The sequence below is a fragment of the Haliotis rubra genome, unplaced genomic scaffold (genome assembly GCF_003918875.1).
Source record: "Haliotis rubra isolate DU_JTF1 unplaced genomic scaffold, ASM391887v1 Scf340, whole genome shotgun sequence".
Taxonomy (NCBI): domain Eukaryota; kingdom Metazoa; phylum Mollusca; class Gastropoda; order Lepetellida; family Haliotidae; genus Haliotis; species Haliotis rubra.
This window is the reverse complement of record NW_025767014.1, coordinates 132,247-151,522: the sequence shown is the minus strand read 5'-3', so window position 1 is coordinate 151,522 and position 19,276 is coordinate 132,247. Positions and strand designations below refer to the sequence as shown.

The 19,276-nt window shown below is 40.5% G+C and overlaps 1 protein-coding gene across 2 annotated transcripts in view; it reads right to left on the bottom strand.

The window, feature by feature from the left end:
• LOC124284638 (putative Polycomb group protein ASXL2) overlaps positions 1-19,270 on the bottom strand; it is a 28,412-nt gene extending 9,142 nt beyond the window's left edge. The window contains exons 1-8 of one of the 2 annotated variants that reach the window (XM_046720743.1): positions 19,124-19,270; positions 11,750-11,900; positions 10,757-10,986; positions 9,690-9,800; positions 2,262-2,371; positions 1,945-2,018; positions 870-946; positions 366-397 (exon numbers count right to left, since the gene is read on the bottom strand). In XM_046720743.1, the coding sequence (XP_046576699.1) occupies positions 366-397; positions 870-946; positions 1,945-2,018; positions 2,262-2,371; positions 9,690-9,800; positions 10,757-10,986; positions 11,750-11,837 (722 nt within the window). In that variant the 5' untranslated portion in view covers positions 11,838-11,900; positions 19,124-19,270. The remainder of the gene's footprint in view (positions 1-365; positions 398-869; positions 947-1,944; positions 2,019-2,261; positions 2,372-9,689; positions 9,801-10,756; positions 10,987-11,749; positions 11,901-19,123) is intronic. The other variant, XM_046720744.1, reaches the window with a different exon arrangement.
• Positions 19,271-19,276: the final 6 nt, after the last annotated feature.

Sequence of the window (19,276 nt, the reverse complement as noted above, 5' to 3'; positions counted from 1 at the left end):
GTAAAAAGCTGACTTTATCATATACTTGTTTTTAATGCCACATTCAGCAATATTCCAGTTATATGAAGCCAGTGAATCTCACAACCAGATTGCCGTTGTACAAAGTGATCTTAGCGCTAAGGTGACCGCTAAGGTGACCGTGAAGTTGACCGTAACTCCCATACCTTAACATAGACTTAAGGTAGTCATAGCGCTAAGGTTGTGTTGTACAACAGCACCCTGATCCATTTGGTTGGCTATTGTGACCAGCATAGGTTGCTGGCTATCAATTCTAACCTGAAATCCCTACTGGGGATTACTATCATGTGTGATAAACCTGAAACAATCACTTAGTTCATAGCGAAAAAACACGACCAAGAACTCACCTTTGTCCCCAGAAAGTCTCAAAATGTTTAGCCTGAAACATGACAATGGCATTGGTTAAGATAAAAGTTTTCAACTATTTTGAAAAAAACTTAAGGATACCTAAAATTATGATAGGAATAGCTGGTACAGCTTTTAAATAATATGGAACCATGGTAAACCGTGCAGCTGTCTTTCTTGTAGAGAATGACCGATGGGGAAGGGGAGATAATGTTTACATTACCTCCCTGTATACATTTACAACCAATATATATATATATATACAAACCAAATGTCACACACTTTCCAACAAAAGTTATGGATCACAACTATTTTGGGGGTTCTATTTTTAGTAGTGGAGATTGTACTTATAATTTCAGAAAAATATCCCTTCAGTGTACAATGACATTGAAACTTCTTGAGCAGTTCCTAAGCTGTTCTCAAAGAACGCGTTTTTCAATTTAAATATTCTCTGTGGGAATGTATTATTCATTTTAGTTTCAAGACACTGTCTACCAACTCCTCACCTTCCATGGGTCAAGTTTGGTCTGTTCCCTCTCCTCCTCTTGCTTCAAGCGCTGCATGTTTTCTGGAGTAAACTCACCTGAAATAACACAATTACTATCAGGAGGGTCACACAACATGTTGCATCTCTTACACATATTTAGTGAAAATGGAGGCATATAAGGTACCTTTTGAGCCCTGCAGCCAAAGAATTAGAGCTGTCAAAATAGATGATAATATGTTACATATTAGCGACATTTCTATTCTAGTAAGAAAAACACTCAAGGTTAAGGGCATCAATGGTGTATTTTCTTCAGTCCAGCATAGTAATCCTCATCCTTCATAGGACTAATTAAGGCTGTAACGATTCACTCGCATATTCGGTGAATTGAACCGTAGCCCTTCATGAATTCAATTCGTTATTCGTGGTCACCAGAACCGAATATTCATGAATATTTAAAAAAATTGAAGGGAGTGTGATTTACTTGAAGGTTTATGTCCTTTTTCAAAACGAGATATGCAAGAATGCAATATGTACTAGCCTTGTAGTAGCCCAAGTCATGTTAGTTTGCAAAGCCTGCACATGTTACTGTCAACTATAACTATTACATACCAAATTTGAGTGTCATGAGATCACTGGTTATTGCTGTGACAAATTAACACTGTGAACATGGGCGTTCCATATTATAAGTCAATCACTTAACTACAATATTGTATTCATGAATAATTATTCGTATTCGTTACCTAATATTTGTGATACATATCATATTCGCAACATAGCGTATTCGTTACAGCCCTAGGACCAATGCTTCTAAGTATGTTCAATGATATGCATCGACAAGATTCTTGGAAATCAAGTGAAGCATACCACATATGAAAGGTAGGGATCACCTTGTTCTTGCCTTGAATCCCCAAATTACTACTGAGAAACCCCATATTAATCAAATCTGACATACCAACACAAACCCTGCAGACGAACTATCTGAAAGGTAAAGCCGTTCCAATTAATCAGCTGCAACAATAATTTACAGGTTTCAGCTCCCACAAAAGAACTGACTGTTTTTGTCAGAGGGTGCTAATTAGTACTTCATATCTCACCTTCCGACAACCTTTCTCTCCACTCCTGCTGTGCTTTGGCAAAGAACTCATTATTCAATGCTGTTGGACTGATGCTGTGTAAAAACAACAAAAAAGTTTTAATATTTCACATTATTATTTTGTACCTCTATTTAAAATACACAATAATACAGAGAATAAGTAGTTGGTACAATTTCTCAGTTCACAAAATCTTGTACATATATGCACCATGCACAGATACAAATGTCTTCAGCAGATGTTCAAGTTACAGATCAAACAAGATCAATAGTATATCACTACCACAATCCCTCATCTCCAGGGTTCCTAGCACTTCCTACCTGAGTGAGTTCTCTGTGTCGGGGAGTTTGTCACATTCAGGCAACAGTGTGATGAGTTTGTACCGGTATGCTGCAGGCAGCATGTTGAAAGTGTCATAGTTTAATAATGCCTGCAAACAGAAGAATTACGTTGTATTATGAACCTCCAGTGATGTCACTCTATTGTCTCACCAGGCTCTCCTTTTACCGAGTAAACCTCTGCAGGTAGTTTCGTGGGCATTCTCCAAGATATCCCATGGATTTTCTACAGAATTGCTCGCATCCCGGGGATTTTCTGAGGAATAGCCCTTGACATTGAATTATTACTTGCTTTGAAGATTGATCTAACTTCGTCTTGCTATCACTGAATTCGATTGTAAAATATCACATTATTGAAAACTTCCAATATGTAGTGCCGCTGTCTGGTTTCGAACCCGCTACTCTTTGCTTACTAGCTTGGCGATCCACAGCTACGAAGGATCGCTGTGAAGAATGAGATTGTTTGTCAGTATGAGCCATGTGTTCATCAAGACGGGAAGTGCGGGCAGCGCACATGCAGGACACGGGTAGCGCATGCAGAGCACGTGCATTGCGCGTGCAAGGCAAGGTGGCTCCCAGTCGCAAACCCAGTTGATTTCAACAGTAAATACCAAATATCAAAATTATGTCTATAATATATCTTCGGTCAGTTCATAAGTTGGAGTCGGTGTTGATCCTTTACACCTACCTTGTGCTGGAATGCAAATAGGACAAGAATGTCCACTAGCCCACATATTGACAAAACATAGCAATACCCATGAAAATGTTTGAGATTCTACTTGCCCTCTGAACAAACGCGGCCTTGGTTGGATGTCTAGTGTTAATTTCATCCTGATAATAATGACGACAGTAGTTATGTTGTCTTCACACGGGATGTAATTTACCAGTGTGAGCTTCAAAGCGCAAGAAGAAGCCACCATGACGACGATGCTGTTTTTCATGAGGAAAAACTTGACAACATATTGTTAACATGTATTTTTGTTATCAATTACTTCCTGGTGACAACTAGATATCCTAGAACACTCATCAGTCTATTGAAGAGAGTCAGAAGTAGAGTCTAGCAAAACGACCTCATTACTGCATGTACTCAAACCAACATGATAGTTGTAGGCCAAATGTTAGAAAAGTCCCTATCTTTTAGGATCTCTCAGCAGCAGTAAAAGCGTTATCCAGTAATTGGTATGACAAATCCCACCCTCCAGAGATTCTTGTCAATGTGGAACTAGACACAGAATGTATCAGGTTGCTGAAAACAAACAAGGTTTACCCCGCTGTTGAAACAGTGTCCACATGTTCATAGACCAACTGCATGAGTATTAACTGCTCGTTTTAATGGAAGTCGACAAGCACTGATGTTCAACATGATCAGGATATGCAGTATGGGTGACAAGGCCTGGTGTATCATATTACCTGATAATGATGTTATCTCTACATTTGGCCTAGGAGTAATGAGAGGCAAGTGAGGGATAGCAGAATTTTGCACAAACGGTCTCTGATTTGCAAATTGGGACAAAACTAACTTTGACTTTTTCAAAGTTCATACAATTACCGAAGGTATTTTAACATCACATTATAACATTGTATTTATCATAAAATTACAGGGCTCCAGATAACTTTTGGGGGTGCGAGTGTACTTACACATCATATTGCAAGTGGAGGTGTACTGAGAATTTTGAGGAGTACTGACATGTTTTTGTGTGAGCGAGTTGGTGATGTGGTTTGTCTGGACGATTCATCGATCACTATTTCCAACCATGTATTGGTATTTGAAGATTGCGTGAGAAATAACTGAGCGACCGTGTGATGCGCGAAATGTCAGGTCCAACTGGATATAAATAGGAACAGTGTAGTTTTTAGCCAATCGAAAAATAGTGACGCATATCGTTGCATGGCAACGCAAGGGATTCCTACTGTCGGGGTTTCCTCATGTGTCAAATCGTGTTTCGCAAAAGAAAATTGACAAGTATTTATCCGAAATAGATTTCCATTTGCACGATACGCACGGAAATTAAATGTTAGACGTACAAACGTATTTATGTGCGTACACGATACGCTTGAAATCTTATATCATGTCGTACTTAATTGATTTTGAGGCGTACATTACGCCTGTACACCCCTTATCTGTAGCCCTGAAATTAAACTTAAAATTTGGAAATTTTAATATAAATTGTATATTTATATACTTATCCTATCTCACGACTTGCACCTCTCTCTCTTGCTTCGACTTTTAGTGGAATGACTGTAAACTTTTTTCCATAGGCCTCCTTGTCCATTCGCCCGTGCACTCCATGCTGTTCTCCTTAATTAGCTTCCTAGTTCCTAATAAAGCTTGCAGCATGCTCCACTAATTGCCCACGTGACTACCTTGAATGATCATTCTCATCTTGGAGCCAACGTTGTAATCTGAGTAGTGGGGAGGCCGGGCGGGCACCCATCGCGTGAGATAGGATAAGTATATAAATATACAATTTATATAAAAATTTCCACATTTTTAAACTTATCCTATCTCACGACTTATCCGATGGTTGGACAGCGGGCCGCAGATTACCCTTCTGTCTGGACAGTGCGAACAGCTGGTCTTGGAGCTGTGTGGACTGATGACAACCGTAGATAGCGATGTACAAGGGAGGCCTGTTACGCATGCGTGCAACTCCTATGCTTGTAGTGGGTTCTCCGGAATCCCTTGGATTACTAAGAACAAAGACTCCCAGGGAGATGGGTGCTCCCGAGCGATGTGGTGTTCGGCCGCAACCTTGTACAAGACATGGGATGCAACTCGGCAAGTAGGCCACGCCTCGCCACGATTTACAAGGTACCCCCGTAATTAAAGTCTTGCGACTAGAATCGGGCCAGCCCCTGCTTCAAGAAGGCCCCCCCAGACACCGACCAAGGGGGGTGAAAGAGAAACACAACTCAGCATCTCCAAGGTTTAACGTTCTGTTCAAGCAGCATCAAATTGACCCTCACTCCTTTGTCAAAGGATGTGCCTGACAACTTTGGAGGCAGAATGCAACGAAATCCACTGGAATTCGGGAGTGTCACACTTCACTGATGTAACTGGTCCGTGGAGTAGAGGTCAGTAAGCGTGAATGTCGAACACCTCTGCATCGTCATACTGATTGTGCCTCAGGTCTGTAGGGCCACGCTAGGTGGCTGTATTCTGATGCCTTTGTATAGAGGCCAAGTGAAGTAGTTCTTAAACCCATATAATGAGAACAAAAGGTTGAGATCCAGTTCAACTTTTATTCAGTATATGCAAGGAAGCAGTAACGCGAATGCGGAACCGTCCCTCATCTGCGTTGTTGGGCCGATGTAAGCTGCTGAGCCAGTACAAGAGGTCTGAACTGGTGTAGTCCCTGGACATCCGTGACAGACAGGTCTCGCAGGTAATGTGAAGAGAAGACGGTATCAGAACACCAGAAGCAACCTTCCATGATAGCTACCTGGAAGAATGTCTTGAATGTCACTTGTACGCAGTCCTTGTCTTCTAAAGGTTCATAATCTGTAGAAATCATATGACGAAGGATGACGGAGAGATCCCAGGCCGGAGGTCTGAACTTCCTGGACTGGTCAGAGAGTCTATAGGAGCGTAGTAGACTCTGCAACTCGGGAACAGTGGAAATCTTTGTGCCCGTGGTGGTAGCCAAAACCGAGTTGATGGCAGCTAAGTAGGTAGCTAACTTAGTACCCTTGAGTATTTTAGTAGTGCAGAGATGCTGGAGAAACTCAGGAACGACCTGAGCCGAGGTGGAAGTGGGAGATGCAATTCCCCTAACCTTGCAATAGTCTTCATACTTCTTCCACTTGTTGTTGTACAAAGAACGGGTCGAAGTACGATGCACTGAAGTGATAGCTGTGGCTACTCGGCGGGAGTAGCCATTAGCTATGAGAGACCTCTGAAGATGCGCCAAACATGTTGATTGAGGGTCTGAGGTGACCCATGGCGCAGTTCCGAGTGAGGGTGAAGAAGTAGGTCGTCCCGGTTGGGAAGCAGTACCTGGTTTGGCTCTGCCAGGCTTCTTAGGTTGACGAACCATGTGGCGAACAGTTCTATTTGAGGCTGTGATAACGGGTAGATCATTGACGGAAAGATCTGGGGTAGTAACTTCCACTCTGTCGGGGACGGTCGGTTGGATCAGGACAAGGCATCGGCGATCACATTTTTTACCCCGGGAATGTGTCTGGTTCTGGCTATGATGTTGAGTGAGTGGCCATTGTGGGAGAATCGCCGAGCCTGTCGAGCCTAGATGATTTATATACCAAACCACTGTCGAATTGTCTGATTGGATCAACAGACTGACTGATTGGCTCTGTTGCCCAATGTGAGATGGCTTGAATTACCGCCTTGAAATCCAGCTCGATTATATGAAGTACCCGTTCGTTGGATGACCACAGCCCGGCCACTTGGAATGGTGGAACCACCACGGCCAGATCTGTTTCCTCTGCCAAGGCCTTGAGTGGATGCGCCACGAAAAAGATTGCGTAAATCCGGATGGGTAGGGGTGAACTGAGCAGTTTGACGCTGTTTTAATAAGTCCTGGAGCTGTGACTTCTGTATCTTTAACAGTTCAATCGAGACTTGAAAGTGGGTTTCTTTATCAACTTTAATAGATACTTCTTGGATGCTACCATTGAAGGAGTCAGTAAACCAAGGCTGGCGAAAAAGTTCTGTTTTAAATCGCTCCTCCCATGAAGAGATGTTAAGGGGTGCACGCCGGCGAACAGCAAGAGTGTAGCCCAAAAAATGAGACAACTGATCCAGAACAATTTGGAACTGGTCCAGAGCTAAAGTCATGCATCCTCGGATGTAAGCGTCTTGATCAGAGTAAGTATGCTCCAGAGCAGTGTTAACAGCGTTGACTGCTGCAATCACGCAACTAATAGATGGCAATGTCTTTCTCACAGCTGAATCCATGTGAGCCAACTCTCGCTCCTTAATAAGGTAAGGCGAAGCAGCTCGTTTGCCACACAGGGTTCCAATATCCTCATCAACTGTTGGAGCCGTAGAGCATTTTGTTAGGCCGTGGACATGAGAGGTAGACGGATTATATCTGGGAGCAGAGAATCCGTCCTTAATTCGTTTCAGGCTCTTGAAACCATCATTTAGTGTACTGGATAATTTCAGAATACAAGGTCGAGGTGGTAGGGTGATGGTAGACCAATCCCGGTTCCTAAGAGTATAAGAGTGATCCAGGTCATCTGCTGAAGTATTCAAGGGAAGTTGGAGCTTCTCAACAATCCAAAGGAGTACCTGAGGTGTCTCAACTGCTGCAAAGCTACCCCCAGGGGTAGATAACTCAGAGTGAGTGGGAGATGCAGCCATGGCTATTTGGACTGGATCAATCTCAGGAGGTGGACCAGATGAAGAGCCAGGAGCTACCGAAGCCGGATGGGCTGGAGTAGAAGGCTGTATTTGGTTCCAGGCTGAGGTTATGGCCCTGATCATCGTATGTAGATCCAGAGTCGCTGTAGGAGTGGGATTGTTATCAGGTTCCCCTGACTCAGCGATGATCCTAAAGTGAGTCGAAGGATTTTCAGAGCGTGTAGACGGAACATCGTAAGAGACTGTAGGCCTATTAGTGGCATCAGAGCAATGATCACTGTAGAGGAACTGTATCGAGATCTCGACGTGGTAAGTACCGAAGTAGGTGGTAAGCCAGTGATCTGGATTCCCTAGTATGGCTAGGTGATCTGGTATGATATGAAGAACTAGTCCGGGTCGCTGTAGTTCTAGTTGGTGATCTGGTTCTGATTGCAGCTCTGGTTCGACCATCTGAATAGGATCGGCCATGAGATGTACATCTGTACTGTGATCCTGATTGGTCAGTGGCTCTGTAAGGTGATCTAGATCGTATAGGTGACCTGGGTTGGTAAGATGATCTGGATTTCTAAAGTGATCTGGATCGATTCGATGCACTAACAGGAAATTGTGATCGTGATCTGGATCTATAAGGTGATCTGGATCGAACAGGTGATCTGGTTTGCAGTTGCGATCTGGCTTGATTTGTTGATCTGGATCGGTTAGGTGATCTACTTCGATGTTGTGATCTGGATCGGTTAGGTGACCTAGATCGGTCCAGTGATCTGATTCGAAGTTGTGATCTGGATCCATTCGGTGATCTGGATCGGTCCGATGATCTACTTCGATGTTGTGATCTGGATCGGTCCGGTGATCTGATTCGAAGTTGTGATCTGGACCCGTTTGGTGATCTGGATCGGTTAGGTGATCTGGATTGATCAGGTGATGTGGATCGTAGTTGTGCTCTGGATCGTGACTGTGATCTGGATCGATCCGGTGATCTAGATCGGGTTTGTGATGGTGATCTGGATCGTGAAGGTGATCTAGATCGTTGTGGTGATCTGGATCGGCGATTAGGTGACGAAACCTGAAGTGTTGATTCATGATGAACATCCCCTGGCGACGCTGTTGTAGCCAGCGTCATCCGGTTCCTTGAACTGTGAGGGAACAGTTGGCTGGTTGAACGCAGTGGCCAGGCTCCAAACAAACTGAGACAGTCGAGGGGATATGTACTGATGATCTGGATGATGATAGTGTCGATCTAAGGTCCCCTGGTAGTGTAGATGGGACAGGCAATGATCTGACGCTATGGAAGGAGGTGATTGATACGTACGTAATAGGTGCCGAACGTCCTCAGATAAGTAATAATCTGATGAAGCGTCCATAAAATCATCTTGAACCACAGGGCGACGAGCAAACCACGAAGGGCCTTAAAATCCTCATCTTTTAGTGAATTACACTTGCCACATTGTTTGTTCCAGTTACATTGTCCAATACAGTCACTGCAAGACGATTGAGGGTTGAGGGACAAATAATTCGTCTTGCATTGAGCTCAATCTTTCCTTTTCCTTGACTGATTATCTGTTTTCCCCATGATGTTAGGGTGAAATAATGTCCCTAATATACAGCACGTCCACACAGTCGTGCGACAAGAAAGAGAATGATCATTCAATGTAGTCACGTGGGCAATTAGTGGAGCATGCTGCAAGCTTTATTAGGAACTAGGAAGCTAATTAAGGAGAGCAGCATGGAGTGCATGGGCGAATGGACAAGGAGGCCTATGGAAAAAGTTTACAGTCGTTTCACTAAAAGTCGAATCCAGAGAGAGAGGTGCAAGTTGTGAGATAGGATAAGTTTACAAATTAAGCCTCTTCGTTATAACAATGATAACCTCAACTAAGCCATTCGTTATAACTATGTCTTGCGCTTTGAGCATGTTGTACATGGAAAACAGCGCATTAGAAGCATGCTATTATTATATTTACATGCTACATGTCAATCTTAATTTCATTTTTGAAATTTTAATTAAAGTTAATGGAAAAACTTGGGATGGTAAGGCCAGCCCATGGGGAAGTCTAGATCAATCTCAGTTACTTTAACAGTGCAAGTACCTTCAGGTTTGTGTTTACAAGGATGGAGTCTGGCGTCATGTCAATGCATCCCTCCTTTGTCTGGGCTATCTGAGCCGCAATACTCTTCCTCTTGTTGGACCGCTTGCGTGGCTGAAAGTTGAAATTAACGTTTCATAAATGGACATGTTCATTTAGAATTTTATATCACAAAATTCTGTCTTCAGCAAGAAAGAAAAGGGGCAGCAAACTCGAGTTCAAAACGATTGTGAGGCTACCATAGGCAAACACAGACACTGTAACGGCTCACCATTTCATACTGAATATTAGTGGTGATCCGATTAATTGAAATAATCGAAGACTTATAGTGACTAAACGCAGTGAAAATGTATCGATGAATTTCAATTTATCGAAAACAAACAATTCAGGAACACTTGTTTTCATCAACAATATTTTTCACAAGGTTGGTTTTGTCTGTTACATTTCATAAGCATTATAAGCTCGTTCCAAGTCATGATTGAATTTTTCTTAAAGACACTAAGAAATTTATGTTCCTAACAAACTAGTCATCCTTTAGAGATTTGAAATTCAAATTGCTATGATTGGTTTGTATTACAAGGGCGTAAGTGCAGTAGATGGAACAGTGAAGCAAATGCACATGCGGTACATGATGAGAGTTAACTTAAACCAACATTACTTGTTCTCGGTGTTTCATTCAAAGTGCATACCCCCTGGTAATACAATCATTTACTTCTAGCTACCCCAAAATAAGCCTTTCTGGCTTATCAACACCACTTTTCAGGTTAAAAAAACTGTAATATGCCAATTACTTAAAACCTTCAAACTGAAAATCACATGTCTATATCAACTTTTTTATAAGAAAGTCAAAGCACTTCCAGCTATTCCCCCTGAAACCCCCAATGAGATGATGCTACATGTTCAAAAATAAATGAAACAGCTGAATCCCAGATTTCAACCTTTTTCACTTTTTCAGTGCATTGCTAGGCACACTTTCTGATAGTCAAGATGAAATCTTAAGTTCACACTGTCTCCACTGATACTACAGGCTCAAAGTCCCACTTAAAAATACGCCTACTGGAAAGACATACCTTCATACTAAACTGAGTGGATGCCAGTAGGTCCCGGAGAGTCTGTGTTTTGTTGGGGAAGGGGTGACCTAGCAGGCCACCAATGGCAGAGGCTGATTGGCTGTTGTTGACCTTTGTGGGGCCATTTTTCTCTGCCTGTTGACCCTGGCCAGACCTAGTCCCTAAGCCCCCAGACTGGCTGCTGGATGACGACGATGCATTGTTTAGTGTAGGTGAGAAGCTCACCTTTGCTGCAAGTGAAAATAGGATGCAAAATGTAATGTACTGTCATACAGAAACAAATTAAGTGTTGAATGTTTAACAGGTGTACTGACAAACTTACACAAAGCTTAACCAAGCTAACATGGGGTACTCAGTACCACCTGAAACTGAAAGGAATAATGTTGTGATGTTATCAGGAGTGAGTGAGTTTAGTTTTACCCCCATTCAGCAATATTCCAGCTTATAGTATATGGTGGCGTCTGTAAATAATCAAGTCTGGACCAGACAATCCAGTGATCAACATCATGAGCATCAATCTATGCAATTGGGATACAATGACATGTGTCAATCAAGTTAGGAGTGCTTACAAAAAATACTCCACCAGTAAATCTTAAGGAACCTGAGGAGCATTTTTAAACTTATTAGATCAAGGACACTAAAACTGGTAAAAATTCATTAAAAATCAAATAAGCCTTCCAATGCATATTAATACTTCACATAGGCCGATCCAGAAGGGGGTGCACCCCCCCACCCTTTTGTCCTGAAATTTTATTGAATGCCCAATGAAACTCTCGTGAAAATGAAGTCCCCCCCCCCAAAAAAAAAGGAAAAAAAAGGAAAGCTGTAGACACCCCTGCTTCATGGGTATGTTACGAAAGTGAGTCAGGGAGTGAATATTGTTTTAACAATAGGCCAATCTTGCAACTATTTAGAAGGAGAAGAAACAGGTGTTGATTTAGCCAGTTTATCATAACCACATAATGCTTTTCTCAGGTCCAAAATTCGGTCTACCTTTTTTGGTGCGTAGAGACTGCCTGATGCTCCTGCCTCCGGCTCCAACCGTGACACTTGATCCGCTTCCTGAAGTGCTGGGCTCCATTGTAGTCCATGACAAGTCTGCACGGCTTCTTTTTAACCTTGACGACTCAGGTCATAATCACTTCTGGAAAAAAGTGTTACAACATAAGGACAGATGTTGAGGGGTGTTATCACCATCATTGTAGTCAAAAGATGAAATTACTCTTGCTAATGTTATTCTTTCCTAAATAGAAGCTATTTTTCAGTGGATGTTCCATGAGTAGCCTCCCTTTGATGAAGGACAATGACTCCTGCTTGTGGACTGATGTCAATAAACAACAATCACTGACAAATCTGGAAAATTATCTATTAGTAATTGTCTGTTTGCCTTTATACATGCAATTGAGGATGGCAACTAAATGGCAGTTACATTAGAGTAAAAAATAACAAGTTTTGGTTCTTACAATATTGACTGTTTAACTGCCTGAATGACAGTAATTGACAAAGTGAGGTAAGGTGAAATTGGGTTTAATGTCGTGCTTGAGAATATTTCGCTCATATGACGACGTGCATGCGTGTGTAAGTGTATGTGCGGCTGCTTGTACTAGCCCAGACTTAAGCTGGTTTTATAGTGCTAGCCCACTGAGATACCATGCAGCAGTGAAGCATGAATACCCCACTCAGACACATTATACTGACTCCGAGCCAACCAGTCCTTGTTGTACCCATTAATGCCGAGCGCCAGGCAGGGACCAACAAGTACCATATTTTAACGTCTTTTGGTATGACGTGGTCGGGGATCGAACCCGCGACCTTTCGCTCTCTGGGCGGATGCTCTAACCATTACACCACAGAGGCGGTCAATTGACAAAGTGACATAATAGTATTAATACAGTGAAGCATACATTCCAGGATATCTTGCAGTGTTCAGATACTGCTTTTGAAGTGTGAGACTTTCTTGTAACAAAATCATAAAATGATAACAGTTTATCACATGTGTCCGTTTAATAATGTAAATATTCTTGGCTTCCTAAATATAATGTTTATTCATAATATAGGACATTTACCATCACAAAGTACACAAGTATTTTTAACTCTGTATTCGGCATAATGCTAAATCTAGTGAAAGAGATACTGAAGTTAGTTCTGACTGGTACCAGGCAAAAGCTTTAGGTATAAACAATAACAAAAACATACAACTCAACCATGCCTTAAATTTACTTTCCTTCTCAAATTTCCTCAGGTCAGTGTAAAAGGAACACAAATGTCAGTCATACCTGGGTAATCAGATTAAAATATCATCCTTATGAATCAACGTGAAGAGGAAGTGCGTACAACCAGTATCAGCAACAAACTATTTAGCAGTCACTTCTAGTGTAGGTTATAACATCTAAGCTAGAGCTAATTCTGCATGTTCTGTGGAGTGAGCGAGGTATGGATTTACGTCGCTTTTACCAATATTCCAGCAATATCATGGCGGGGTCACCAGAAAAGGGCTTCACGAATTGTACCCATGTGGGGAATCAAACCCGGGTCTTCAGCATGATGAGCAGATGCTTCAACAATTAGTGGGTAGTGGGTGGGTGGGGGCAGCAATTTTGTAAATAAACTTTTAAAATATAACCTTAAAATTTGGGGAAGAAAGAGAGATTCACATTGTACATGCTATTCCATAAAAATCATCATCACCCCACTAGCCATAAATTATGAACAGTCCCTAAGGGACCCTCTTGAACATAAACAGTATTACAAGCACACCCTGACTTTCTTGTTATATTCAAAACACTGGAATTACATGCTGATATACCCAGGTATCTCTTGGCAATCTGGGGCAGTGGAGTAGCCTAGTGGTTAAAGTGTTTGCCCATCACGCCAAAGACGTTCAAGTCCCCACATGGGTACAATGTGTGAAGCCCATTTCTGGTGTCCCCTGCCGTGATATTGCTGGAATATTGCTAAACGTTGCATAAAACTAAACTCACTCACTCACTTACTTGGCATTAGACATGATATCCGAAAAGCAAACCAACAGTAAGCCAGTTCCTTGTTTCAGTTTGTCTAATGTTAAAGGTATCCCGAAAGGCCAGTAGAATTCAGGCTTTCAGGTAGTATTCTTACATTTTGTTTGTCATTATCCAGGCTAGTAAATGTTCCAAGGTAACCATCGGGAGAGTTCTATGCATATACAACTTCTTTATTATTAATACGAGCAACATTTCACTGTAGCTATACCGAAACGTCACTCACTTGCTTGATAACAGTGTATGTAGTTACACCGAAACGTCGCTCATATTGATAATAAAGAAGTTGTATATCCATAGAACTCTCCCTGTTGTTCATCACACCAACTTCTAAATGCCACTCAAAGAAGTTCCAAGATAAGTTGTAAACCTGTTACATGAATTATGAAATTGGAGCACTGAATCGATACATATGAAGAAGTGTTAAGCAACATCATGCAGCTCTGGCGTTACACCAATAATGATGGATCAATTCAAAAAATGAAAACTAGAAGCTGGCTTGGAAAGGATAATTCATTTCATATCAACATGAATAAGGGGAATTCAATTTAAAGCTATATATAAGTCAGTAGGATGGCCATACCATAGCAGACAAGGTATAGATTTAGATTTTCATTGGTTTGACCAGAGGTCAGGTGAACTGACCTGAATGGTCACTGCCCATGTAGCTGGGTCAATGATGACAGACATCAAACCAGAGGTTGACAATATGCCACACAATGTACTGGGTCATGATGACCCACATTTAGCCACACAACTACTTGCAAGCACCCCTATCAACCTCATATACATCAGCTGGGGCTGATTACCAAAATAGATCACAGAGATGGATAACTGATAGTTAAATAGCGACCAAATAAAGATAAATATCTTAAAGATAAGTAACTTTAGCAAAAATGCAAAAAGAAAGAAAGAAAAGAAGTCACCATCTGGTGAGTGATGACACATCTATGCATGGATAATGAATAAAAACAGCATTGTGAACAGAATTCAGAAACACCCAATGACTGACTGACTGACTGAGTTTCGTTTTACGCCGCTTTTAGCAATATTCCAGCAACATCAATGCATGAACACCAGATGTACATTGTACCCATGTGGGAAACACCCCATGAAGATGTACCTTTGTCTATAGTGAGTCTATATGACAATTTCTATTTGATAACAATAGTTTATGCAAGCTACTGTCAATGACACAATTTTGATATTGATAATTAGTCCCATCAAAAATATTTCCAAGTACTGATCTGTTTAGCCAGATCTAACTACAAGCATAGGACACTTGAGAACTATATTGCTGTAAAATCCCCAGTGAGGTTCATAGTGTGCAGGTTAGGCTACTGATGTGGACAGTATTTCCGTTCTGGTTGTATAACAATGGGGGTGAGAAACCTGACACAATAAGTGAATCATGGAATGGCATCAGGACAAGTCTGCTGCACAGTGAATCTGGAATCATGTTTCAAATTAGTAATATCTGTAAGCTAGATGTAAAACAGTATTTACACTTCTGATCACAATGCCATGTCGAGACAAGATGATCCAAAAGTGGTCCCAAACAGAGAGAGCAAGTCTGTCTCACAGCCCCTGAACCATATTATTTTCCCTACTGCCCAGCCCTACCTGCAAGTACAATGTTAAAGCCTTAAACATTAAATGACGCAAGTCTAGATCTCCTCACTCTTAATCTCTGGTCTCTCAGGGGCTCTTTTACCATTCTAATAGGTTTATTTGTTACTGACTGACTGAGTTTGGTTTTACGCCGCTTTTAGCAATATTCCAGCAACATCACGGCGGGGGACACCAGAAATGGGCTTCACACATTGTACCCATGTGGGGATTCGAACCCGGGTCTTCGCCGTGACGAGCGCAACGCTTTAACCATTAGGCTACCCCACCGCCCCTATTTGTTACTACAAATGTATCAAAATTATATATATTCAGAGACTAAGCATTAGTTAGCTACCATGGCAATTCGGTGTGAAGATATTTGCTTACTTACAGTACTCCTTCTGGCTCATCAACATGATCAAGTCATCAATAGAAACAGTAGAGTGCAAACTGTATGAATCGCCATACTTGTAAATGCATGAGATAACTCACTGTAGATGCTGAACAATAGGGCTGTTACGATATACTTCGCATATTTGGTGAATCAAACCATATCCCTTCATAAATTCAATTTGTTCTTCGTGATCACTAGAACTGAATATTCATATATCTATTTAACAAAAGGAGCATTCTTACTTGAGTTTGTTTTATCAAAACAAGATAACCGGAATGGAACATATCTAAGCCAGATAGGATGATAGCCAACACTCTCAAGTATTTCATTTGACAGTGATGTGGTCACTGGTCATTGGCAAGATAAACTGACACTGTCAACATGGTCAAAATATATCAAGAGAATATTTTATGAATATTTCACTAAATATATTTAATAATACCTCAATTGTTGACTTGTTATTGTATTCGTTACCCACTATTCGCATCCATTACCCAATATTCGAGAGGCCAAAAAATATGTGTGTGTTTAATGTTTCCTGACCGTCCCCGCCACAAACCCTAAACTGTTGTTTTCGTTTTTATTAAAGACGGCGAAACATTTTGCTATTTCAACAGTATGTACTCCCCAATGTTGGGGGCACCATATGTGACCTGTGCTCACTTACTGTTGTTTTTCATAAATGTTGAAAGTGTTGATGCTTCAGTTATTAAAATTTTAAACTGGTTTTGCTCTTTTCTTTCAAAACTGGTCCCTGATATTACATAAATATGTGATTTTATGAAAAAAAAAAAAAATTAAAACAAAAGAAGAGGTAAACCCTACCTACCGACCCTGTTATATAATTTCATGTTACACTAAACACACATACGTTAATTAAACTGTTACCAGTGGTGGTTACTACAGCAACACACACACATTAACTGCTAGTTATTATTTACCAAATCACATCTGTGACTCAATACTTTAGGAAACATAACAACCGGTTTCCAAGTAAAATGACCCTTAAATAATGATATATGGCTGGTAATTGTTTCCTTTCACTTAAGGTTTTTTAGCTATAACTTTGTTTGAAAAATGGTGTCAGTCAAACAGGTTGTAAACACATAAAAACATGGTACATGTTTAGTTCAAAAATATCAGTGGAACAAATACACAACAGAATTGCCAATACCCTAATCAAGCTATAGATACTTGTCAGGGCTCGACTACTTGCACTGGTGCAACCCAATATTACAAAGTGCAACCTAATTATTTGTCTAACTTGCACTAGGTGCGAGTCAATTTTTTAGCGGGTACACTTCTGAATAACACATCTAAATAATTCAGTAGCATATTTCTGATATTACATATTGCATTAAACAGTGCAACTGGAATTTGACTGGTGCAACTAGGTTTTTATCTTAGGTTGCACCTGGTGTAAGTGGATTAAAATCTCTTAAATCGAGCCCTGCTTGTTATGCGCACTGCTTCTGAAAGAATTATTATGGTGGTGTGATTAAACAATGTATTGATGCAATATGCACTCACGCCACATGACAAAATACACAATAAGCCTGCAGTATAGATTAATTCAATATTGATTAGCCTGGCCTGACAACAATATTTTTTTGACACCTGTCACAGAAGAAAATACTGAATCATGATGCCATAGATAGAACTAGAAATAACTGAATTAAACTGCCATGTATGCATGGCAAGTTACATGGTTAGCAAAAACTGATTCGAGTGATTGATAAAAACACTTGTTAGCAAGGCCACACCCAGAAAATCAAGCAAATTATTGCATGTCTCAAAAGTCTTGTACTGATGTCCATAAATAGCACCTGTCCCAAAGAACAATCCAGATTTTTTTATTTTCTGGTCTGGACACCAATTTCTACTTCCTTGTAATTTTGACAGCATTAAATCGTATCCACATAATAAAGCCATGTAATGTTTTTGCAATACCCAGCTGACAAATTTATTGCTTAGTTTTTCAAGATTCTCTGTACACCATGATGTGAAATTCTTTACATTATCTCTGTATCGTCGCTCTGATTTGTAATCATACATCTGACCAACAATGGCTGCATCATCAGCAAACTTCACATTTATACAGTTATTTTCTACGCTAGTGCAGTCATTGGTGTATAGAGTGAACAGGACTGGTGACATAACACAAATTTGCAGGACTCCTGACCCTCATGCCCGAAACACTGTCGTTAACTTTCACACACTGAAATCATGCATGGAGAAAATCTCATTGGTGACATAATTTGTTGAAGTAAGGAAGAAGAAACTGTATGCTTGTAATTAAGATTCAAATTTGAATTAATACAGGATACAGACAGCAACTATTGATATGTAGTCATGGTAAGAGGGCTATGTGTGTTGTGACATCCTATGTACTTATAGCCTGAAGTTTGTCCATTTTCTGAAGATCCAAACAATCCTCAATATGACATCATGTAATGTAGAGAATGAAACTTTTACTATTATGCAATTCCTTCTATGTGGAACTCACAACTAATCAGGTAACCTTCCTATAAAATGAGCACAAAGGTTAAAATTGATACTGAGTGGCAAGAAATTGTCAGTGAACTTCTAGCTGTACAAAGAAATGTTGGGTGATACCAATGTCACCTGTGCAATTTGATAACATAATCGTTTTGAAACGTGAAATAACATAGAGTATGGTGTAGAGTACCTAGGGTGGAAGTATATATATTGAGTGTATTTGACTATTTGGGCGTGATATAGTCAACTGCTTTCAATATCAATCATAATCTTTACATATCTTTCAAATTGCACATAACTGTAGGCGATGTGACTAATAACTTACACATTCTAGCTGCAGTATTGTGAAGAATCGTATCAGCTAACATGCATCTTCTTGCTACTCACACCCATAGCATCATCAAAACTGACAAAGTGGTTAACTTCATTTAAGGATATTATTAGTAGCATGACATTCATGAAAAAGCCAGGTCAGACAAATTTAATCTAAAGTGCTCACAGTCAGAAATATGTGGCATATTCTGTTAATAATTTTAGACTTAGAAATCTCTTTAAGTTGACAAATGTTACGCACCCAAACTGCAAAATGAAATGCACACTGGATGCTATAGGATATTGATCAGGTGAACCGTGGTTGATCATTTCTGAAGACGCATTTCGATCATTACTCTGACAAAGACAATATATTATATGTAATAGCAAATTGCGGCATTTTCTCTGTACTTTGAAAGTTTTAATACAGGGATTCTTGCAAATATTGGCGGAAACTGTTGCATGAAAAACGTTGCAATTTGGGCCTTGCGTGTGTGTAAATAAATGCAAAAATCTGGATATAAAACTCACAGTTGTGGCAATCAGAGAGTTAATCTTGTTTCTTTGACAACTATTATTTAAGTATTTATCCGTTATATCTGGAAATGCTTGATAGATTCCACAATACAGGACAAAACTTTGTTGTTTATCTGCTTAGAAGTTGTGTGATCGCCGCCATTTTCC